We start from the raw sequence: 24,681 nt of genomic DNA on the forward strand, positions 1-24,681 counted from the left end.
GATTCTTACATTATGGCTCATTATGGCTATAGCAGTCATATATAAGAGGGTAATTCACAATGCATTGGAACCATATTTTTGATTTAATAACCATGTACATGGTCTGGTTGTGGTTTGGTAACACTAGTTTCCTTGCCACTTCCATTTTTGGCTACTTAAAGGTCATCTAACCAGCAGTCATCACTCATTTCACTGATGAACATGATATATCTGTACAGCAGTGATGCTTCAGATAGTGAAATCACAACCCTAATTGAGAGGTTGTCTACATCCATCTCAGGCTTTGTGCACTTTCTGAGGGTTCTTGACCTTGTTTGTTGACTTCTTCTCATCATTCCCTGTTTGTATGACACCAGATGCCTCACATACACATACACACACACACACACACACACAGAAACACGCATTCACATGCATGCATGCACACTCTAATACATTGACACCCCCACCTTTGCCCCCCTCCCAAAAACCCATTGAGTCAACTTTTCACCCCCCTCAGTTCGGACGCACACAGCTGCAAATGCTGAAATTAAAGCGAGACATTGACGCATATATTAGCATGCATTAGCCGCTTCCCCCTGCCCACTTAACATGCAAATCTCCCAGCCCCGTCGCCTCGCACCTTCTGCCACACATTCATTTGCTGAATTATAATTAGACTAATCTTGCATAATTAATAAGAAGTCGAGGACCCTCTGTTTTTTATCCCCTCCTCTATTGTGGTTGCAGAAGTTTAATATTGCTGTTGTTTGTTTTTGTTTTGGTAATGTAATACACCCACACACCTCCCCATCCACAGGGAAGAGATGAGCAGAGCATGCAAAGAATCGGAGGTGATTTTCATGTCACAGGGAAATTGCAAAGAAAGGCTTTTTTCAAAGAACTCCACTAGCTTTAGCGTGTTTATATTTAATGTGCGCCTTGTTCTGTACATTTACAGAATATTCCCTTCTATAATGCAGGTGTAAAATAGTGCTTCTGTTTGATTAAAACACTGTCATGGGAGTAACATAGTGTGATAAAGCTAATGGGAAACAGGGTTCAACTTCATACGTCATACATGTCCATGATAATGATTATTTTTGTAAAATAAATTTTATAAAGCCGGGGAACAAGCACAAGTGGCATTGATTTCTAACAAAATATGACACCAAAACTTGATGAGTGCAATTTCACATAGTCTGCTTTGGTCAGCAATGGAAACCGAGTTTTATCTTCTACAACACCTACCCCTTCAGAGGCGCACTTAAAACAGGAAACACAAACAAAACATAGACCCGAGTCTTAAACCTTGGGATCATTTTCCACTGCGGCACCACAGGGAGTCTGTTTTTTCTTTTCTGTCTTCACTTCTGCATCTCTGTCAAAGCCTCCTATCCCTTTTGTCTGCATCTGCTTCAGTTCCCAAGACTAAACACAGGCCTCGCGGCGTGAAGCAGCCATCCCAATGGTGACAACTTGCTTAACTAAAATTAGTTCAACGACCAACCAGAAAGTCATGACACTAAAAACAATAAAAGAGATGCAGCTTTTTGTAAAATTTCACTCCTCATTGTGGATGATCAGTTTCACATTTCTCAGTCCATGGGGCATCTGTTACACATAAGTGTTACTCACCATGTTTTACATATGGACCTAATCATGCAGTGAGCACCTAAGCAGCACAGGACCCCTAACAAAAATTTTCATTGGCATTCATCAGCACTAATCACTGTTGACATAAACTGCATTTTCACATAGACATAAAACACATCGCCCTCTGTGCTCATTGTAAATGAAGGTTTACTGGTAGCAACGGCTCTTGAAGCATGTGAGCAGGCGATGCAAAAGGTTTAAAAGCAGAGTTCAAGTTAGTTAGCAGCACAGCTAGAAAACTTTCACCACGCCTTTCCTTTTCTGGGGTTGCCTTCGGCCTTCAAATTTTTGGTTTAGTGCACAGGCAGATGACAAATTTATGTGTTAATACTAAAATATGGGAGGAAAAATTTGAGGGAAAGAATGAGGAGGATGACATTGTCATCATTTTTGTTCAGCAGACGTGGATGCCCCGCTGCTCAGGCATAAGGAAAAGAAGTGAGGAAGCGTGAACACAAAGAGGTGGAGACCGGAAAAAGAGATGCTCCTCTTCATCCCCTTCATACTGTACATGTAACCCCTGCTCCACTCCATAATGCCTAATAGATAGCGGGTGTAGGAAATCCAAAGAGACTGCACAACAAGAAAAAGAGGAAGAAGAGGAAAGGCAGAGACAGAGGAAGAGAGGGAGAATGTTGATGTCTTGTATTCAGGGCCATCACTCATCAAACATCCCCTCCACCACCATCACCCTGAAAAAACAAAACAGTGTCCTGACATCGCAGTGGAGGGGAGCCGAGGGGAGGGCAAGGGAGTGAAGGAGGGAGGCAGGGAGGAAAATTAGGAAACCAGATGTGGAGCATTAAAACATACTGACATGCTGAGGGCCTTCCTCTGCCACACTCACACACTGAGAGCACTAACTCATACAGCAGGCCCAGATACATGCACGTATGCATGTATATGTCACACACAGGCTGTACAAGCCACACACACACACACACACACAAACACATGCATGAGTTCACAGAAAAATACACAAAGATAAACACTGACTTGCAAGCAACCATGTGTGCACAATCAATCATGCAAACTTATACACATTAGCAAAAATGATGCCTCAAAAACAAAAGTCATAGATGTGCTGGGTGGTTTTTAATAAAGCATGAATGTAATGGGCCAAAAAATGGCGTAGCTTATGGCTGTGGACGAGGATTTGGATAAACCGCTGTTGACCCAAGAATGTTTCACGCCAAGGCACAGATCTACAGATGGGTCGTCATGCATCAGTGTATGGATATGCATCCAATTAGTACATGTACCCAGACCGAGGAAAGGCTAGGGGGGAGGGATGGAGGTGTTTTGTTTTCCTCCATGGGGAGAGCTGTGTTTGGGGGATGGAGTGGGGAGGTGAGGGGGGAGGAGGGGGGGGTTAGTAATAAATACCCCTGGACCCAGGTCCCCTGGCAGACTGGAAGCTAGACTGGTCACCAGGGTTAACACCCGGGGCACATGACCTTTGACACTGCTAATGGGGCACAGAAAACCGTCCACGAACTGATACCCCCTTTGTCGCATACCACCACAGGACCTTTCACACCAGTCCTCCCAGTACGACCACCACCCCCCACCCCTATCCTAAAACATACAGGGAAATCTCTGGCATCAACTTCACTCGCTTTTCATGAGCAAACATCACAGAGTCAAACTGACTCCGTATTCGTCTTTCTCCCTTTTTGCAGCTTTTATAATGCACACTACAGATACAGCTACTTTACATTTTTACAAAACTCTATGCACCTATTAGCAAGTGACTGGTCACTACATTACCCTGATGTCTAATAGTCTCTCAGTGGCATCAGTACTTATCTTGAATGAGCTGGTAGACTTTAAACAACATCTGCACCCACATGCTGACACGCTCCTCAGACCAGCAAAGTGAAATCCACTGATGAAGGAAGTACTCATATATTTCATTTGAGTAAAGATACCAATACAAGAGTGTAACAATACTCTACTACTCACTACAAGTACAAGTCTTACATTCAAAATCTCACTCAAGTAAAAGTACAAACATATTATCAGCACAATGTGCTCTAAGTACTGAAAGTAAAAGTACTTTTACAAAGTAGGGTGTTATTATATTATTTCAGATGCATAAGTGCTTATGAACCATTCCCATGTTGCAGCTAAGGTTTAGTTCATTTTAAGCCCATTGTGTACCTTTTGGTATTTGGTATTTGAATCTGTAAAAACCGATGATATTATATAAGTTGTATAAGTTGATTGTGTGTTTTAAATGTAAAATTCTAAAAAAATAAAAAAAAAAATAAATAAAAAAAGTAAAGTCCCTCAAAACTTAAATACAGTAAACTAGTTCAGTAAATGTCTGTAGTTACGTTCCTCCACTGATGAAATACCATGGTTAAGTAGGACTGAGTTTCAAACCTCAAGACTATTTTGGTTTTGAATATAAACTATACAAAAGTTGGAATCGAATGGTCAGATTCATAGACGTGTTTCCTTGTTCTTTAATCAGATAATTCCTGATTTAAACAATATTTTTGCGTTTTTTAAGTTTAAGTTTTAAGTTTAAGTTTTCAAGTTTCCTCCTTTTCTAAATATAACAAGAATAACAGCGCCAAAAAAAAAAGAAGATATCTATCTTATTGATGAGTGGTGAGAGAACCAGTGAGTAAATCATGTCCTGGTAATGTCAGGTAGACAGTGAGCACATGGGGGAAGCTCTTTATGAATTTGCCTGGTGGACTGGCTGCGCCCCTCCTGGCCTCTTCTTCATTGCCTCCCAGGCTGGTTTCACCCCTGCAACCTCAGCCCCGGCCTATCCCGCCTCTAAACTTGAGAACTGTGACAAAGCCAAACATTTAAACCACTAGCGCTGATTTATAGAGTTGGGCAGCGCTGTAAAACCCTCAGGCTTGCCACCGCAAAAAGTGACTGAGGCACGGCAGAGCTGAGAGGAAAGGAGGTGCTGGAAGGAGGAAAGTGGAATGATGGGAAGGGTACACAAGAGGCACTTGAGTGTTTCAACAAGGTTTCTCCTAGGTGCTTAAGTGCTTTACTGCATAACCTCTTTCTAGCTGCTAAATGTGCATTTCAACAATTTCAAATGAATGAATGTTTCAGTCTCCCAAGCTTAGCTCAGCCATAGATTGCATACAAAGCTTGGCCACATGGGACCGCGGTCAGCCTGCCAAATAGATGGATATGGATAGATATTCAGAGTCTAGAGAGCATGAATTCACAACCAGGACAGGGAATAGAAGTCCCATCAGTGGCCTGACCTCTCCCAGCATGCTTGGTGTGTCCTGAGGGACGAGGATTCAAAATATACTCTCATAACTGTCAGATGGAACGCAGAGCACCCTGTACAGCTGAATAGATTTCAAACATACAAGAAGGTCATCTGCAATACACTTGCTTTTTTATACCCTTTCAATCAATCAATCACTAATCAGATTTACCAATAACATGGGTATATCAAAGCTCGACCCGAACCTTCCTCTGAGAAGAACAATGAATCTGGGATGCATGCCACCAAGAGGGCTAGGAGTGGAGAGTGAAGCAACAACAGAAGGAGAAGAGATGTCTTCTTAATTAGCCAGTAATGATAAGATCTGACAAACAACATCTGTTTCCAGAAAGAGAGAGGAGAGGGGGGAGCAGAGAGGGAGAGAGAAGGAGAGGACGGGAGAGAGGGATAGGAAGGAAGATGAGAGAGAGCGAGAGAGAAAAGCGGCTGAGAAACCTGTGAAGCCTAGACAACAGGGACCTGCTTGTACGAAAGTAAAGGGGGAGCGGAGGGGATGTGTAAGGGAGGGAACGCTGTGTAGCGTGACACAATAGAAGAACGGAGGATGAGAAGTATAACAGAAGTGAGAGAAAGACAGACAGGGGAGAGAAATCTGACAGGGTTGAAGGAGTCGAAGAGCCAGGACGAATATGACAGACAGAGGGAGGAAAACAGATCAAAATGAGAGAAAAGGGGGGAGAGATAGACAGACGCAGAGAAGGTGAGCTGGATAATAGTGCTGGAGGGAGAGAGGAACGTGGAACGTGTGAAAACATGGGAATGGAATCGCTCAGAGGTCCAGGGTGCTGTAATTTACTGTCCGTGGCTAATACACAGCAAATGTGTGGAGCTGAGCTGAGGACCGGCAGAGGAGAAGGGGAGCTGGGTTGATAGGGGGGCTGAAGGGAGGGCATGCAGACTGTTGGGGCTCTCAGCATGCCTGCTGGGAGCCTGTCAGCAGTCACATCACCCCCTGCCCTCAGCCCTGACAGATTCATCAGGACCATTGCACACACACACGCACACTGACAAAGATTATAGTGACACTGCAATTGTTAAATTGCTGTTCCTGTTTTTCTTTGACTTATATTTTCCTCCATGATGAGGAAAACACAGCATCTGTTGCATCAACGATTCGGGCTGCAAAGCACAAAAGAGCCAGCACTGACTCCTGCTTCTCTTTAAGTTTGTGTGCTGCATTTCAGTACACATGTTTACATTACACGCCCTAGCATATTCTTCTGTCAGCATGGAGTAATTAAAAGAAGTTTTTAAAAATGTATCTACATAATATTCCAGCCTTAGTTGCTTTTCCAATGGACCACAGGATGAATAGCTGTTGCCTCAAACCTAAGTCAATAGGGAAACTTAATCAGATTTTAATACTGATTTTAATACTGCAGATGTGTAAATATTAGTGTTAGGAGGTGATTTCAAAAAGTGAACGGTGGGGAGTTTTAGAGGAATCTAACTCCTGGGAGAAATACTGCGTAGTGTGTCCAGATTCCAGATCAACAGACAAACAAACAAACATGGTGGCTTGCGGGGCCGGCCCAGCACCAGGGGGCATCGTTAAGTCATTAGTGAAATTTAAGACCTTAACAGAGGAGGATGACCGATCCCAGTTACACACACACACACACACACACACACACCCTCACAGAAACTGAGCCAAAGAAAACAGCCCCTGTACCTAAATACCATGGTTAACTGGCCTCTGACTCCACACCCACACACACACACACACACACACACACATACACATGAGATCCTGATTTCACTGATACAAGATCCCCTTACAAAATATAAATGGCAAATGCAGGAATTTCACATGAAAAGTAAACCCACAGACAACCGATTCCAACGTCACACACACACACACACACATAACCACACATTGCTCACTTGCTTGCAAAGTGAAGTGCCTCTAAATCACGCTAATCTGCCCCCTTCTGATCCTCTGAGTGCCCCTACTTAATCTCTACACTGCTCAACCAAAGGTGAACCCTATTAGTGGCCAGACAAATGGGAGGGTTTGCCCTGGCTACTCTGGGAGTACGAGGCCTTTCAGACTGCCATTGAGCTGCAGCTCAAAACTTCTACCACCACCACCACCACCACCACCACCCCCACCATCCCCTCTGCATCCCACCCACTCACACAAGTCCCCCTGCTGTTCCTCCACATTAGCCCATTGGAAGTCCATTCCCATTTCCTGTCAAAACATTTCTTTGCTGCTCTCTGTTTCCGACTGCCCCCTCTGTAGGCTCTCAAAGAAAACAAACCAGGCCTACTTCTGATGTCAGGGTTCAAGCCACAACAGCCAACAATGGCCAAAGCAGAGCAAAGGTGACCAAACACAAACTCGGCTCATAACCTACCACTCATTATACACTTCCTGTGCAAACTGGAGGCCGGGATCTTCCCAGTTCACATGAGACCACGTCGCAGGGCGCTCGAGCCACACAGAAAGGTCCCTGAACTCATTTTCACCAGTCTAACTCTGAGTGGGGCTCTCACTGTTTGAAGCACTACCTGTCAGTGAATTTGATATTCTAGACATTGCATCGTCTCTCCCTGTCTATCTTTGTGTCATTCTCTCCCTTGCATTGCCCCAAGGGAGGAGCCATCCCCACGGTCCTGTGCCAGCTGCTCAGTGGTCCAGCCTGCGTGCCGCTCCGCTGTGTGAGGCGGTGTGCACTGGAGCCTCAGGGCCTTGTCGCCACGCTGCATGGCCCCCTGCATGAGGGGCTCGCTGACAGGGGGTCTGGAGGGACCGGACAGTACTAGCCCACCAGGGAGAGACCTGTGACAGTAGACTGAGGGGACCAATGTCTCTGACTTTGTCTCCCTGCATGTATGTATGTGTGACGGACAGGTAATTCATGCATACATATTAATATCTGCATCTATGTAATGTGGATGACTGTGAGTGCAAACCAGTAGTTTTACGGCCTGGTCATTGTCTTCAGTGAATATCAACAGCAACTGTGAAGCAGAGTTTGCTTATGATATGGCAAGTGTATGTGAAACCCAACATAAAGCAACACTATAAAATTCAGATGTTTCTGAAACCAAGTGTGCAGCGCATATTGACCTGCAGGTAACATATCAATATACTGTAACTCATGCTACAGTAACACTTAACTACACCTGGTGAAACTCATACACCACGAAGTAAACTGTCGGCACATTAATGTCAAAAACATGGATGACGGCTTGGTAAGAGCAGAGTGCAATAACACACCCTGAGATGTGTGGAAGAACACCATAACACCAACCAGAGGGATGTTCCTCACCTCCACCTCATCCCTTATGTTCTTATGGATGAACAGCTCATCATTTATTATAGCTCACATATGGAAAGCGTAACTGCCTAGTCAGCTTGTCCTGGCTAAATAAAGACACTACATATAGTGTTCCTTAATGTATGTAAGGACATGTTGTGATGCAGATTGTGTATTTAAAACCTTTCTCTTCTTGCCAAGAAAATGTAGAGCTTTTGATTTCTAGGCCACATGTCTACATAAATCTTCATTGGGCATCAGATTCACAATATAATTTACCATCTTTACACCACGGCCACAGGCAGCAGCACTCAAAAAGGGACCAAATCACAAACAACAATTACATGATCAAAAACCTAAAAATAAATCCCTCTTTTTATTTGATTTTGAGGCTTTCCTGCAACTATCCAGCTCCTACCATCATAAATACTGTTCAGCGCTAACAAGCAAAGTCACTAGCAGCACCAACCACTCTTGATGGTTGCAACAACGACTTTGCCAAAATCATCTGCAGCTCTCTCTGCAGGCAAAGGCTCAAACTGAGCACAAGAAAAAAGGCACCTCCTCCACATCCTCTGTAAGTTGGATGACAGTTACAGTCCAACAACAGTTCTTCTGAGGTCTCACATCAAAACTGATATATAAAAAATATAAAAGGCAAAGTATAAACTCAAAGCTATTTGACGGCATTTTTTAAATCATTTCTTGACAAGGAGATCTGATAGTTTAGATTGTAAATTATATTGAATTGTGATTTTTTTTAATTGTATCATTCAGAAATCACCCGATCATGGCGCTGCCCCTGACTATCTTCAGAAAATCCATCTTGAAATAATGAGACAGAAAAGGTAGAACCACATGCCAGTATCAACACAGAGAGCTATGAGCTCCACTTTACAGCTACAGGAGAATCTTACACGGGAAGTATGAGAAACAATCTCCTAAAATGATATTGTTGTCTCGCACATAAAACTCTCAAGTGTATATATGATGACCTAACAGAGCGACTTGGCGGCAGAACTTGAGTATGCATCTGGGAAAGGGGAGGAATTCGACCCCTGACACAGTCCAAAAAATGTTGCTGCATTTATTCTTTGGCTGATAGTTTAATGTTCTTTTCCCAAAGACTTCTTTGCAGCTTCTATTTTCTTTTTTGGTTGCGGATGAAGAATGAGGAGGAGGCCGTCGTTCTCCACAATCAGTAGTATGACGAAAAAGTTTCTGGGCTGCTGTAAGAACAGGTAGGCGGCGGTGAAAAATGACATTCAAGAAGCAAAGAGGGAAACAGCCTCAGTCGTTATATATTGTTATTTTTTAAAATTTGTTTAAGATGGGCAGGCATAAACAGCTGGATGGACTAACATTGAAACAGATGGTCAGACTGATTCTCTGAGACATCACTGTGGCCGAGAGCAGACATTTACATACAGCAACAAATGATATCTGAATAGTTTATTGTCAAACTGTCCAGACAGTGTTAATCCATAAAGAAAAACATAGTTTAACTGTACTGCAGAACTGAGACTGTGTGCACCTGTGTTTGTGTATTACCATACTGTAAGATGTCTTTTCACAGGAAAAATTGGTTTCAGAATTAATATCAGCATAATGAATTAACAACTAATGACTGCAATAATAAACATTCAACTGGGGAATTTTGTAATTGAGCTGAAACTGAAGCAATGTACATCGATTAGTGCTGAAAGAAAAAAGAAAAAAACAAAACAAAACACGGCACTGACTAGTTGAAAACAAACCTGTGATACACACATATAACTAGAAACAAGACTACAAACAGATCAATAAAACCCACAACCTAAGATTAAGACTAATGGATTCCTCTTGGAGCCGAGCATCTGAAGTCAAGCCATTTCCCAGGACAACTAATCATCGTTTAAATCGTAAAATGATGAACTCAGAAAGCAAAATTAATTGCTAAAAAGAAAAATAAAACACAAAACTATAAAAAACTACAACATTTTCTTTTTTTATCTCAGTATTCAAGAATCAAAACCTACATGGATATTTCTGAGTCTTTGGGAGTTCTTTTGAGTCTGGGGGAGGGAAGAGCCATATTGACAACATTGGAAAATTCCTATTGATTATTCTTCTTTTCTCTGAGCACCGGCTTGTTAAAAAAGACCCCTCTTGGAAACACAATCAATTAGTGAGATAGTGCTTGCCATTGATCACCCCCCTCCACCTCATAAGGCTCTTGCCTCACGATGGATCCCTCCACACACACGCCTTATGACCAACTATTGATCTCAGCTTCTCAGCCAAATATAAAAGCACACACTCACAGTGAGAGCTGACCCCTCACATACAAACCACGCAGTCTAATACTAATACTGACATCTGCTTGTCTCCATTGTAAACCCATGGTTCACTCATAAATACAGAGGCCAGCTTTGGCCCAGAACCAATATAGTTTCTCAGAGGTCAGAGGTCAGCATGACAATAATGCCACCATTAAAAGATCTGCCTGAGTTAACACTGAGAACCCTCAGCACAGAGAAGCTTTACGCAGTAAAAGCAACAAAGATTGGTGAAAAATACCTGTATTATACAAGGGGCTGATTTTATTTTTTGTTTGACTTGTTTTTGATAGGGTAAAGGGTTAAAAACTGATGAAAGCAGCAAAACGCCCCTTTTGAGGGTTTTTTTGGTTGGTTGATAAATTACCTCAAAAAAATCAAGTTATCACAAAAGTTTTTATCAATTAATTTTCTGTCATTTAACCAAGTGATCCACTAATCATTTCAGCACTAATTGTACAACAACCATACCATACAATATGAAAGAAGAACAAAAAAGAAAAGTAGCAAAAACATTGACAGCATTCATTTGAAGCATTAGTGAGGATTTATGGTGGTGAGCCCAGAGGAACCAATGTATCTATCTGTCTGTTGATCAATCATCTAACCAATCAGTGAACAAGCCAATCCATCAGTCAAAGATAGGTGACATCCTCCAAACAGAGAAGTCACATCAGGCTTGCAAGTATAACGGTTCACTCAAGTTAAGATCAGACAATTGTAAAACTAATAGGCACAGCGGGTAGTGGGGCAGATAGAGCGACAGATAATTCTCTCCCATAGGCAACTTAAGAGTCATCTCTTTGTCAGCGACTGCCCTTGCCCTCTTCATCCCTCGGTCCCTCCACCCTGTATCCCTTCACCCCTCCCTATGGATCAGCTGTGATCTCCTCTCTCTCCTTTCACTCAAATCAGGATTAGGGAGAAGGGGAGGCTGAGCAGGGGGTGCAGCAGCAGCAGGAGAAGGGGGGGAGAAAACTGAAACAATATGGAAAGGAGATTAGAAAAGAGGGGGTTTGGGCCGTTTGGGGAATTGCAAACTCCCTTGTGCTTGGGTAGGTGTCCTAATGACACCGCCTAATTATGGCAAAATTAGACAGGCTAAAGGGAAGGTTGGGGGGTGGTGGAAGAGATGGTAACGTGAAGGAAAAAGAAGTGGAGCAAGGGAATTAAGCAATAGGGAGTAAGTGCACAGTAGGAGCATGTGGGAGCAAATACAAAAGAACGAGAGGGCTGTGCAGAAGTACAGATACAAGTTGAGGCAGGGAGGAAGGGAGGAAGGGAGCATGGGGCACAAAAAAAAGAGAAAAAGAGGAAGAAAAAGGGTAGAAAGCAGTGGCTGGGCGAAAGGAGCGAGTGGGCCCCAGCACGCTGCATGTTAATTGGAGAACAGGTGTTGGGGCTGGGAGCAGGAGGCTGATTACTGGAGCCACAGAAACAGACCGTCTCCTCCACACATACACACACAACTGCACACGCAGGGATGCACAAATGCACATAGGCTGCACTCACACACACACACACACACACACACACACACACACACACACACACACACACACACCCATACACACATGAATAATTTAAGACCCAAGCAGTGACTAGGGAAAAAGGTCAGAGTAGGGGTCACACAGACACATAGACAATTGCACATACGTCCATATACATACATAAATAAACGTGCGAGGATCCTCACACACTCACATGAAAATATACATCCGTTTGTCTACACACAAACTGAACACTTGCTCAGAACATACACACACATCTTGCCCTGTCAATCTTTCCACTCTCTCTTGTTTTCAGTGTGTAGTGCACACACACACACACACACACACACACACACACACACACACACACACACACACACACAGTCAAATAAGAAAGTGCACATAAGGTGGGATAAAAGGGCACAGGGCTGCACAAAATTCCATTGGCTTATCAGAAATTAACTGGCTGCTAATAGGCAGCTCCCTGAGGAGAGGATTTCGCAGGCCAGTCAAGAGGGAGAAGCCCCCATCAGGATGGGATATGCCCAGTGTGATTAGAGAGTACAGTAGGTCAATGATTCCATTTAAATCAATCCTCACAGTCGCACACCAGCCTGCACACACACACACACACACACACACACATGCACACACACACACACACACACACACACACACACAAAGTCACAACAAGATATAGATCTCTCTCTTTCCTCACCAGCACGCCACCAAGCTACTTACAAATAAATTTCAAGAGGTTTAGCCATGTTAGGAGGAAGTATAAAAATGGTGCAGAGGGGGTTATTGGGAGAGCAATGTGCTACAGTAAATGAGAAAAGCAGCTGCTCCATAGCATTCTGGGAAAATTCAAAAGACAACAGCCCCATTTTTCCATTATATGAAAACTATCTTCAGCTGAGATCCTTTGAGACACACTGTCAACAGCCAGCCAGCTTGAACTGAGGAGAGGGAAGAAAAAGGTCCTTGACGTAAACGAAGTGAGTGTTTTCTAGACAGACAATGGTAGGGAAGGAGAGAGGAAAGGAGAGGCGAGAGGAGGGACTGAGGGAGGGAAAGGTGATGAAGGTTGCATCTCTGACATCACAGAGAAGGTATTTCACATGCAGTCTGCTTATGAACATTCATCACATCGGCTAATGCCAGGCAGACACTGCAAGACCTCCGAAATCCCTCGGACGTGAAGGCCCTCACACACGCTGATTACAGCAGTGGTCATCCGCCTTTAAGCCTGATAAGTGGCTGTCAGGGTGAACATTTACTACACATGTGAGCCCGTCTGCTGGTATGAAAAATCCACATGCTTCTGATAAAAAGGAAATCTACGCTTTTGGCAGGTTTCAGGTGCAATGTCGGCAGTTCAACGTAATGAGAGACTGAACTCAAACAGATCCCAGAAGGCTGAAGATAGATCAACAGATAAACAGAGAGCTGAAGAGAGAGAAACACATGGGAGACAGACATGGACACAGATACTCTGTACTGTATGTTACAGCCTACCTTCACCGGTGCAGTTTACACCGACATGGCAGATACTGACTACTGTGAACACCTATCGCTATGTTGTAAATATTTATATCTATATGCGATTCATACATGTACAAATTAATATTTACATATGAAATGAACACACAAACATTAACACTACTGAGCCTCCAGGGCTTTCACTCTGTTATCTAGTTACTTTTCTCACTATAGTCGATATTCATTGGCTGTAAGTGCAGCAGCAGCTGATTGGTTGGATCTCAGCACAACAACTTTCACATCCAACCATGATCTCTCTCTCTCTCTCTGGCACTGTGTGTGAGTGTGTAGGTGAATATATACACAAAGAAAGGGCAGCCTGAATGCTTAGTATGAAGAGTTGCCTGTTTGAGGTGGTGGACACTGTGTGGGACATGGTTTGATCTCATTACCTGTCAATGATGACTGGGTCAGAGGGCGTCTCGTTTCGGTTGCCACAACTCTTCTTCTCACAACAGCGGCTGAAGGGGCAGTTAAAGAGACAGAAAAAGGGAAAAAGTCAGTGTTGGGGGAAAAAAAAACAAATTAAACAAGAGGAGCCATCATTTGTCTGGGCCTTCCACATCCTCAGGCCCAGACTACTCTGCCCAGCAGTCGGCCAAGATCCAGGAGCACACAAAGGAGGCATGAGAGGGGAGGGGAAGAATAGACAAAAGAATAAAAGAGGAAGAAAAGGTACAACAACACACCCTACAAACAGTGAGAGACTATTCAAAAGTGAAAAGCCAGCCAGGCAATCTGTCACATTGATTTCAAAATCAAACTCAACCCCCACGCAGCCTCATTACGCACACACATACACACACACACACACACTCACACACACACCGTCCCACAACATCCTACCATTCGTCAGCAGTCCTGTCCGAGGAGCCTGCTGGCCACCCAGCCCACCCCTCCCCAAAGTCCCCTTCACTGCATAACAAAAGTGCCCCCACCCCTAACCATCTGCCACCCCTACACCTCGCCTCACCCCTCTCGTGTCCCAGCTTGGCCCTGCCCTGCCCCCCTCCGCCCCCCTGTCAGACGGCCTCACTCCCCAGCTGTGACGCTTGCCCTCTGCCTCTTCGGCTCTGTTATTAGCCAGCTGTGAGTCACATTCGGGCATCTGCTGGCTACACAATGGCAAAGCCCACTCTGTTTAAGCCCCTTTCCCCTTGTCCCAGCCCCCTATCCTTCCCCCTGCTGCCCTCGAATCCTGGGTGACTGCCCCACTTCCAGACCGCTCCCTCAGACTCGCTCTCTCTTCTCCATCCATAACCCTGCATTCACCATTTTCTTCACTCACCAAATAATGACAAAAACCCTTCGGCCTCTAAGCCATGATTAGACTTCTGAAACTTGCTCTGCCATTGAAAGAACTTTCTGCACCACTACACTTGTTGACAAAGTTCACACATGCTGTCTCGACTAAACAGAAGAGCTGCGGTTTCGATTTTGGGAAAGGTGGATTATTCCCCTAAAGTGCGTCTGCTGCTGTCGGCTGAGGTCTGGCTGCAAAACCCCCAGGACAGGGAGAAAGAAGCTCCGGGAAGAAACAGGAGCTGGCCGAGAACATGCTGCATTACAGCAGAAAGCAGCAGGGGGTTACCACTGTAACAAGGATGATGACAGACAGGCTTGACTTACGGTTCAGCCACAGTCTAGTTTTCAAAAAACGTAGAGCTCCAAGCATCATCCCAAAACCACATTTCAAGCTGACTGAGACAGAGAAGAGTGAAGGAGAGTAATTGATATTTGGATTTTGTCCCTGTGGGTGAAAGTTTTCAATGAGTGTGCGTGTGTTTTTGTGTGTGTGTGTGTATGTGTGTGTATGTGTGTGTAACACTCACCTGCACATAACCTCGTGTGTGAGCAGAACTCTGCACATTTCTGGATTCTTGTTTTGTCCCTCATACGATATGGGCTGAGAGGAGGAAATGAGAAGCAATGGGACAGATTCAGTTTCACGGAGAATCAATGAAACGTCTGTTTATATAGCTGGAGGTGGAATCCCCTTCAAGAAGACTTAAGGGAAGTTTACCTACCTGTTTGGTGACAGAGTCGATAAGTCGTGCGTAAAGATCTTGCTCCGTACGGACCCCTGCAAAAAGAAAACACAGAAATTGGCTGTTATTAATAACTCTGACAATTTATTTTAGGCATGAGAAAGGTTTTACTAAAGTGAAATAAATTTTCCAAAGAAACTGTATGATCTCTTGCCCTCAGTGCGTTAGTTAAACAGAAGCAGGGAGTAGATGAGAGATGGAGCTACAAATAACCTTTTTTTTATTGTGCGGATAACCTTCACATCACTGAACACTTGTAAATTAAGGCTGAGTTGCTGGACCCTAATTGCAAAATACTACCTACCGTTGCTTCAGTCATGGTAACTGTGAATGAAGCAACTGACATTGTACTTAAACTCACTAACCCACTCTTACCAGTTAATAAAAAAAAGTACATTGCACTGAGGATTCTCAAAATAAAAGATTTATGATATACATCTTTTTTTTTTTTTTCAAACTCTGGACAAGCTCTCTGAAAAATCATTGAACTCCGTCCAGCAAACATGGAGGAATAAGATTGGCATGCAGTTCATGCTTTCTCGCTGATGGTTTCCGAGGGGATTGAGAGTTATTTGATGTTTGATGATTATTAGTCATGTTCTGCTTTGAGGCCAGAATTTATATCCAGGTTCTCACGATTTGTCAGGCTGTTCTTTTTGTGGTTATTTCTCTGTTAACTTTTGATTTATCCCCAAGTTTAGTTGACTGATGTGAGATTAGTTGAACACCAACAGGTAACTGATCAGTTTGTTGTGGGATTTAATTGAAGAGAGAATTACTTTAAAAAACAAAATCAGTTTCTGGCTTCTGTGTAATCAGCTGTGTCTCTGGTTAAGATTTCTAGAGACACCTGAACCTCTGGATGCTTCGAAACCTCCACGATAAATCACACTACAGTGGGAAACGACATTTAATGAATTGCTTCTTGAGAGAAGAGCGCATTACCCAAGGAATTTTTATGGAGACTTTGGAGAGTATTGCTTTTAAAATGTGTTCCTCTCATCAAAGTCTCGATTGAGATGCCTTTGATATCGCTTGGGGGAAGGGGATGAGAGGAGGGGATGGAGAGGAAGTGCTTTTGGTGTGCTTGTATGTACATGTGTGTGTGTGTGTGTGTGTGTATGTGTGTATGGAGGGTGTATGAGGGGGTTGCTGTAGAACATGTCTTTTATCTTCTCTCCCATGGGTGCCACTGCGATGGCAGAGTAGGGGCAGCAGTGGCTCATGGGAACCAAATTTCTCTGTGTAGCCCCCGATCTGATGTGGAAGCACCATGAGGTGGGGGGTGGGGGGTGGGGGGTGGAAGGTGGTGTTGGGGGGTGGGGGGGGGGGGGGGGGGCAACATGTACCTCATTTCCCCATACGTGGGCCCAGAAGAGGCTACTCGCAGAGCGGAGCGTTGAATTGTACAAGCCCAGTGATTAGGCGATGAGTGGAAGGAAATTTATGAGCTCAGAGAGGAGAGGCGAGGTAAAGCAGGGGAGGATGTGGAGGAAGATTACTTAAGTGGAAAGGTGTGTGTTATGTTAGCGCGCTGGTGTCACGGTAACCTTTTTCCCCTCCTGTTATGTGCAGGTCTTACCATCGCGTCTAAATGGTCAAATTAGACACCTCAGAGGGCAAAGAACCAACCCACAACCTGAGAGCTGATGTCTGACTCTACTCACCGTTGCTGTAGAGGAGCTGTAGCTTGTAGTGGGTGCCGTTGTTGGTCTTTTCTCCCGTCTGCTCCTTGGAAAGAGACAGAAGACAGACAAATGCAGGGCATGCAGTTAAGCACATCTGGGCCACAGATAAGTACAGCTGGGCATCCCCATGCAGTGTTAAGCACAGTGAGTCTCTCCTAATCCTGCAGCTCGCCCTTCCCTGGGAGCAGCATTCAGATCAGAGGGTTGTCTGCTCAAAGCCCATATGGGACCCCGCGTTGTGCTCATAAGCTGAGTGCTTAACCTTGAGTCGGATGTTCTTTGTAGAGGTTGAACTATCATGTCTGATACGAACTCCTAAAACCTTGAGATCAAATGCAGTGGTCCGCCCAGCAACGAGGTAGTACAGGCATGGGTATATGTGCACGTGTGTGTGTGTGCAAAGTGTGTTCCAGTTGGTGGAAAGTACTGTATGTGAGACTGAGCAGCAGTCGACCTTGACAGAAAAACTTCCTTTCTGCTATCCCTCCTTCCCCGAGGCTCTCCACTAGCCTCTCACTTCTTCCTTCTCTCCCCCTCTCTGTCTCCTGTTCCCCAGCTTCCTTTCTCTTCCTCTACCTCTACTGGTCTTTCTAAGTGGTCTCAAAGGAATGCTCTCTGGTCCAATAACCCAGGAGGCTGGCATCACAGAGACGAGAGCAAGAAAGGAGCAGAGAGAGAATGGGGAGGTTGGGGGAGTGTAGGAGAAACCAGGAAAAGGAGACAGTGGTAAGGAGGAATGAAGAAGTGGGGGAAATTAAGATGCATGAAGATAAGTTGGAAAGTAACAGAGCTCAAAACTTAATATCAGAAGCGAGATTGAGACACATCAGTAGATAGATGGAAGCCTGGCTTCATAAGTTTTGTAAATATACACGGAGGAACATTTATTTTGCCATGCCATCACTCTGCCTCCTCATAATTACAAAGCAAAAACAGATGCCAGGGTAACCATGCAGAAAATGAACTCCTCCACTGCCGTCATATTACTCTGCGCTGGCCTGTGTGGCACAAAGGGGAGCACGCTGACAGCTTTCAGCCCTGGCATTAGCGCTGCCGCCTGCCGTCCTCCTTCCCTCCCTCCCTATACCCCCATGAAATGCATAGTGAAACTATGTTTGAACTTCAGTTGACAGGACGGTGTCCTCTTGTCTTTCTCACAGGGGAGAGCTGTTGCCAGTTTAGGAGATTCTTGCTCCCCCTCACCACAAGGCAAAAACATCCATCAACGCTGGGCATAAGGCTCCCACTCCAGGCAGTCTGCCCTCTCTGGTCTCTTTCTATCCCTGTCTCCACACTGCACCCTTCCTTATTTCGGTCTTGTCAAACCTGAGGAATCCAACCCCCCCCCCCCCCCCCCCCCCCCCCCCCAGCAGTATTTAGAGTATGGGAGGGGGGCATGTAGGAAAAGATACTTTGATGATTAGTTGACTGTATAACTTAACAGGAGCGAGCATAATTTGCATTTTAAAAAGTAGTGATGTCCTCCTAATGAGGCAAGCTGCTAATTAGTCATTAGATATTCTTTTTCAATCCCACATCATCAGCTCATTGAGGGTAAAGCTTGTGTAAACATGTAGCCGTCAGCTGTTGGATATGCTTGGCTTTACTGGGGATGGGGAAGATCAAGTTGAGCACCTGGTTACAGCTGAAATATAGTGTACATTACTAATACGCTCTGTTATTATCCACAGTTTTTCAGCCGCTATTGCTTTAGCTTCATCACGTCAAAACGTCCCTGAAAGGAATTTTAAAGATGACAACTTCCTGAAATAATTATTAATTAGACAGACAAGCGCACAGAAACACCAACACACCTTATCATGCTCGACAAAGTCCACAAACGCAGTCCTCTCCACCTCCACAGGTTGGCCATGTCTGTCATAGAGCGCCAGGACAAAGTGAAAGAAGTTGGACTTGCGGAGATTGGAGGGCGGCTGCTTCTCAAAATGAGCTCTTGACAGAGCTACTCCACTGAGAACACAACAGGAAGAGACAGTCAGCTCACACTTTCCCTCATGATATTAAAGACATTCACACAGTGTTAAATAAACTGATTCACACTGCTAAATGGTTATTTTTTGCTTAATGACCACCAAACAATAATTGATGGTTGACAATATTTCTCAAAGTAATCTATATAAAACAAACAAAAACAAACAAAAACTAAAGACCAGCCAACACTTTACTCTGCTTGCACTAAATAATGAAAACTAAATTAATATGCATATCAAATATGTTTGATTTACTGGCCCTTAAAAGGCAGGTTTTCAAATATTAAAATAATTTTAATAAGCATATTATTTCCCATTACATAAAAAGATTTTTACTTTTACTAAATTGTTAAGGCCTTCAGTTTATTTATACAATAGGTATCAATAATTTACAAAGAAAAAAATTGATGTTTTATAAATATTTAGTTTTTGCTATAATATGCCTTTGTATAATAAAGAATGGGGCCTGGAAAATTACACAAAAAATAAAACCAAGGCAAAAAACAGGAGAAACTGGGAAAGTAAAACTTGATAAAACTGTGGTTGAGTTACTAAACTTTAAAGTCACAATAGAATCAGGTCTTTTGACTGCAGCTGATGTTGGAGGATCTTAGTTGTAAAATATACAATAGGTAAGTGACTGCTGAATTACAATAAATTAATTTTAATAACTAGGCATAGTCCCTCAAAAGAAACTTTGGAGTTGATCAAATCATCAGGTTCCGCAGAGAGCCTGCACTGATTTTCTGTAAATGTAACTTCGGTCATTTTATATCTTTTCAGAAAGCCTCACTCAAACTTCACTAGATTATGGATATTGTTGTAACAGCCGTAAACGTTTCTGTTATTAAGAAAAAAAAAGCCTGAGGAAAAAATTTGCCTGTGACGATTTTGATATAGATATAAAGTATAATCGAGATTTTTAAAATTACATTTTAACGTTCAATAGAATATTTTATGATATCAAATATCCTAAATGCAATACAAATAACACCGCTGTTGTTGTAGTATTACTTATTAATTGGTATTTTTATTTTTTATTATTATTTATTAAGATATGTATACTAATTAACTTGTTGCCTACTCTCTGTCACTGCGTTTTTATGACTCTGTTTAAACTGTTTTCTAAACTTCGGACACAATCAGTTTGGAACATGAGAACACCGATGTCTGTGTGTTGGTATAGAAATTAAAAATGCCAAGAGGATGATTGAACATGTAGTGAAATGTGGAAAATACTCGGATAAGTAGAACAATGATGTAAATGTAAGGAGTTTGGCCGATGAGGGTAAAAGTGTTTTTTCATCTGAAAATAAAAACATCAGCTCCATCAGCTAAAATAGCCGGTCTATGAAACGTATATTTAGTTTGCTCACACAGAAGTTTTAAGAAATCGTCTCAAATTTAATTGTTTGAACTAAAAATGTAAGTTGACCTTTTGCACGACAGTAAATCATCTGATCAAATGCTCTTTGTGAGTGACTTTATGTCAAAGTCAACCAGTTCTGATTATTAGTTTTACGTTACATATAGGCCTGCTTTCCCTTTGTGCACATGATCAGAACTTTCCTTTAATCGATTTAATAATAATAATAATAATAATAATAATAATAATAATAATAATAATAATAATAATAATAATGATAATCTCAAGTGTTGTTCTTTCATCTCATTTCAAGTTTTATGAGTTTGGGGCCAGTTGGTTTTAAAAGGGAGTCGTGACATCTTCTGCAACAAGTAGTTTGCAGCTCTTTTCTGAAAGGGCGCCTGTTCTAATTTGAAATATTCGCATATTAGAACATTGTGCTGGTGATACTGATCATGAAAATAAATTCTGTCACGTTGCTAACAAGCCTGAGCGCACACGATGGAAATACCTGATGAGAAGATGAGCTGGGTTGTACTGTACCTTTGCGCCGCGACGTTTGCATCCACAACCCCGACATTACGCACCCACGACCGGACTGGATCCATCTCCTCTCCAAGACTTCTCTCTTTTAATCCGCTCACTTCTCGTATCAGATGCTCCTGGATCCCGAACATTTAAGCCTTGTCCCGATCGTGTGGTGCACTTTTCTGAACTTGAAGGGGAAAAAACTGAGTTGGAGAGCTAAAGCACTTTGGCAAACAACAGAAGGTCCACCCCAAGGCTCTGCGCTCCTCCAGAGCGCCACGAGAAAACAGAGCTTGCACGGAGCTTTGAGATATAAATGACCGGTGCTGTGTGATGTTTCAAAGGGCGTCTCAACAAATAAAAAAAAAATCCACGCAGACTTTCTTTCAAGGCTCAAAAGATGATATTAAATACACTCCCCGGCTGGTTGCGAGCATTGTCCAAGCGCAAATCTCCAGCGTCAGTTCGAGCGCAAACGATCACCTGCTCGGTGGGCTCAACTCCTCACGCGGTTCAGAGCGAGTCTGTCTCAGAGTATTCTTCAGATATCTGTGTGTAGAAAGTCTTCCTTTGTCAGAAGGCCAGACTGGATCAAAACAGTTGATCCGAGGGCCAGGAAGCTTGAAGTGAACCGCTGTCTTGAAGCATGAATGAGACCCTCTGCCGGGATAGAGCGTGGAGGAGGGGCCTTAGTGCCATATGGGGGACCGATTGTTGAAATGGATGCTCTCATTGGTGTAAAGTGCATCCGTTGTTTGGACTTCTGCCAGATTCAGCATCCAACCATTGACTCTTGCTGCAAACTTTTCACACATTAGGTTCTACCAGGGTGATAGAGATAACACAACATGTTAAAGCAGAAGCTGCAAGCATCTAAAAATTCTTTAATCATGAATAGGAGTATTATTTGTATCTTAAATTAAAGGTCCTCTTTGTGTGTGTGTGTGCGTGTGTGTGTGTGTGTGTGTGTGTGTGTGTGTGTGTGCGTGCGTGCGTGCGTGCGTGCGCGTGCGGATGAAAAGATGGGGGGACCATTACAATCAATAGCCTATTATTCGTATTATTGATGGAAAAATGTCGAAAGCTTGCATTTTACTCACAAAATAATTCATATTTATATGTATTAATGTCTGGGGTGTTTTATAAAAGCCACTTGTTCATTCTGCTTTTCAGTTCTCCTGTAAACACTGGGCTACCACTGCCCTGAATAGTCTCAGCAGCAAATCCTGTTTGGTCTATTCATCTGAGTCAAAATTTAACACAAGTGCGCTCTCGACAGGCGCGTATTCAGCAGCTCGACCGTCTGCTCCTTTGAACGCGGTGATTCCGCTGAGGAGGCATCGCATCAGTGTCAGCCGCAACAATGGCCGTCTGGTTGGTCCATCAATCTCCGCCAGCAGCGGACAGGACTGCCCTCTGATTGGCGTTTGGACCGCTGCCTGACAGTGCCCGAAATGAGTTCTTAATCAATACAACGAGCGTCTTATCAAACCCAGCCTGCTCATGAAACCTGTCACAAATGACGATGGTTAAAAAAAAAATATATATTCAAGTGATCTAGGAAAACAAGTAATGCGCGGATAGGAAAGTAATCATTCTGAACACAGTCTGACAAAGTTTCTTTTGCGTTGGATAATTTCACGGCTTAGAAGTCTTGAAAAACAGTCTGTAGCCTAACAACCCAAAAAGTGTGGCTACAACCCCAACAACAGCTTCTGCTATTTTCGTCAATCATGTAAACTCAAAAGCTCTATATTTTATTTTAACGATATCATGTTCAAATCATTTTCTGAGTCAAATGGATCCGTGTTTTGTGTTTAGCCCCCAAATAGAAAATCTATTATGTTTTGGAGGACTTTTGCTGACAAAAAATTTATTTCCGCTCCCGTTCGTTTGGCAATGAAAAGGAAAGTTTTTTTTTCTCCAACATTGGTGCCTTGCCCCTCGCCGAGACTATTGTCTCTGGGTAGAGTTTGTGCGCCTGGACAATGAATGTAAATCTCCCCCCTTGGATCCCGCCCCAACCCACCATCTGCCAGCGCGGGACAAAGTCAGATGTTCCCCCAATTATGAGAGCAGTCTTGGGGAATCCTGCTGCCGAGTCTCCGCCCTGTCGCCGTGTCCCTCACACACTTCCCCTAAAATGATTGACAGCTCTATTTAAGCATGAAAAATCTAGATATGATGACACACTTTAATAAAATTCCTCCACTCATTGCAAAACTTCCAGAGGGGCGTTTTGAATTGAAATGCAGGGAGATGCTCTCTTTAAAATCTTTGTATGGATTTATTGGTTCTTTGACTGTCCCATTTAAAACAAGCACCACATGGCCACTGCATCCAGTGCAGGGCCGGTTTCTGTGCCTTGTTGAAGAACACAGGTGAGTGATGCAGAATTGACCATTAGTGTGGCCAAAGAGAAACGATTCATTAAGAACTGGGTTTGAACAGATTGCACCACTCGCGAACACCACTAACCTTAGGTAGCGGTAGCCTAGACTTTATAGTAGGCACATCACAAAGCATCTGAGTCATCAGACACATTTTTAGTTGACACAAGTCATTAGGCTGAGATTTTGTGTCATTAAGAAGTGCACCTTTGGGCCTATTCCATCTATATACCAAGGGATTTATTTCCTATTTATTGAGGTCATTTTTTTCCAGAAGAAACTTCTATTCGTTTTGCCAAAGAGAAAAACGATTGTTGCACTTTTAATCAAGAGTGTATAAAGCGTTTAAAAGCCCTGTCCAGGCTATCTTACAATCTTCATCCAGCTACATATATCTCTGGTAATCGATATTATATTAATCATTTCATTATGACCCTGCGGCCTGCTGTCAAGCTTGTCAAGCTTGCTGAAAGTTTATGTAGCAGGATAACGAAAAAGTCCTTCTCTCAAATCCACGTTGCATGTTTTGCAACTTGTCTCCCCACTTCAGTCCCACAGGTGCGAGAGTTGTTGTCTAAATGTGAGCTTTCTCCTCGTTTGCTGAAGCGGAGAGCCGGGGCGAGAATAGGGGATTAGTCAAACCACAAACGTCTCTCTAATCAACTTAACCCGTTGAGACGGTCAGCCCGTGTGTTTTAGGGTGGGGGGGTGGGGGGTGGGAGGGGTGATCAGTGACTGCTAAACCAAACAATGGGGTATCGTGTGCCGCTCGTCCTCTCCAGCATTCCCCTGCTCCCATGGGACACCCAGAGCCACTCTCTGTGGATCCACGGAGGTCAGGAGGGGCGTGGTTTTTGTGTGTGTGTGTGTGTGTGTGTGTGTGTGTGTGTGTGTGTGTGTGTGTGTGTGTGTGTGTGTGTGTGTGTGTGTGTGTGTGTGTGTGTGTGTGTGTGTGTAGGGGGGGTGCTGGAGACGCAGCAGCTGGTTCCCGTTCCTCCTCTCCACTGTGCAGAAAACAACAGAGCTAATGCGACCCACCACGTCTCCAATCGATCACCTTATATTGCTCTCGGTTTTTGTTTACTTATATTTAGGCAAGGATGCAGATCCCCTGGGGACTGGCGGCATCCGCAATTAAAGCGGAG

At 43.6% G+C, this 24,681-nt stretch overlaps 1 protein-coding gene across 4 annotated transcripts in view; it reads right to left on the reverse strand.

The window, feature by feature from the left end:
- The window catches only part of ebf2 (EBF transcription factor 2), a 30,279-nt gene extending 8,339 nt beyond the window's left edge, over positions 1 to 21,940 (reverse strand). For 2 of the 4 annotated variants that reach the window (XM_056375410.1, XM_056375408.1), the window contains exons 1-6: positions 21,162 to 21,940; positions 19,076 to 19,232; positions 17,241 to 17,298; positions 15,553 to 15,608; positions 15,358 to 15,431; positions 13,918 to 13,986 (exon numbers count right to left, since the gene is read on the reverse strand). In XM_056375410.1, the coding sequence (XP_056231385.1) occupies positions 13,918 to 13,986; positions 15,358 to 15,431; positions 15,553 to 15,608; positions 17,241 to 17,298; positions 19,076 to 19,232; positions 21,162 to 21,295 (548 nt within the window). In that variant the 5' untranslated portion in view covers positions 21,296 to 21,940. Of the gene's footprint in view, positions 1 to 13,917; positions 13,987 to 15,357; positions 15,432 to 15,552; positions 15,609 to 17,240; positions 17,305 to 19,075; positions 19,233 to 21,161 lie in introns of all 4 variants that reach the window. The other 2 variants (XM_056375409.1, XM_056375407.1) reach the window with 1 other exon arrangement.
- Positions 21,941 to 24,681: the final 2,741 nt, after the last annotated feature.

This window comes from Seriola aureovittata, chromosome 5 (assembly GCF_021018895.1).
Source record: "Seriola aureovittata isolate HTS-2021-v1 ecotype China chromosome 5, ASM2101889v1, whole genome shotgun sequence".
NCBI classification, from domain to species: Eukaryota; Metazoa; Chordata; class Actinopteri; order Carangiformes; family Carangidae; genus Seriola; species Seriola aureovittata.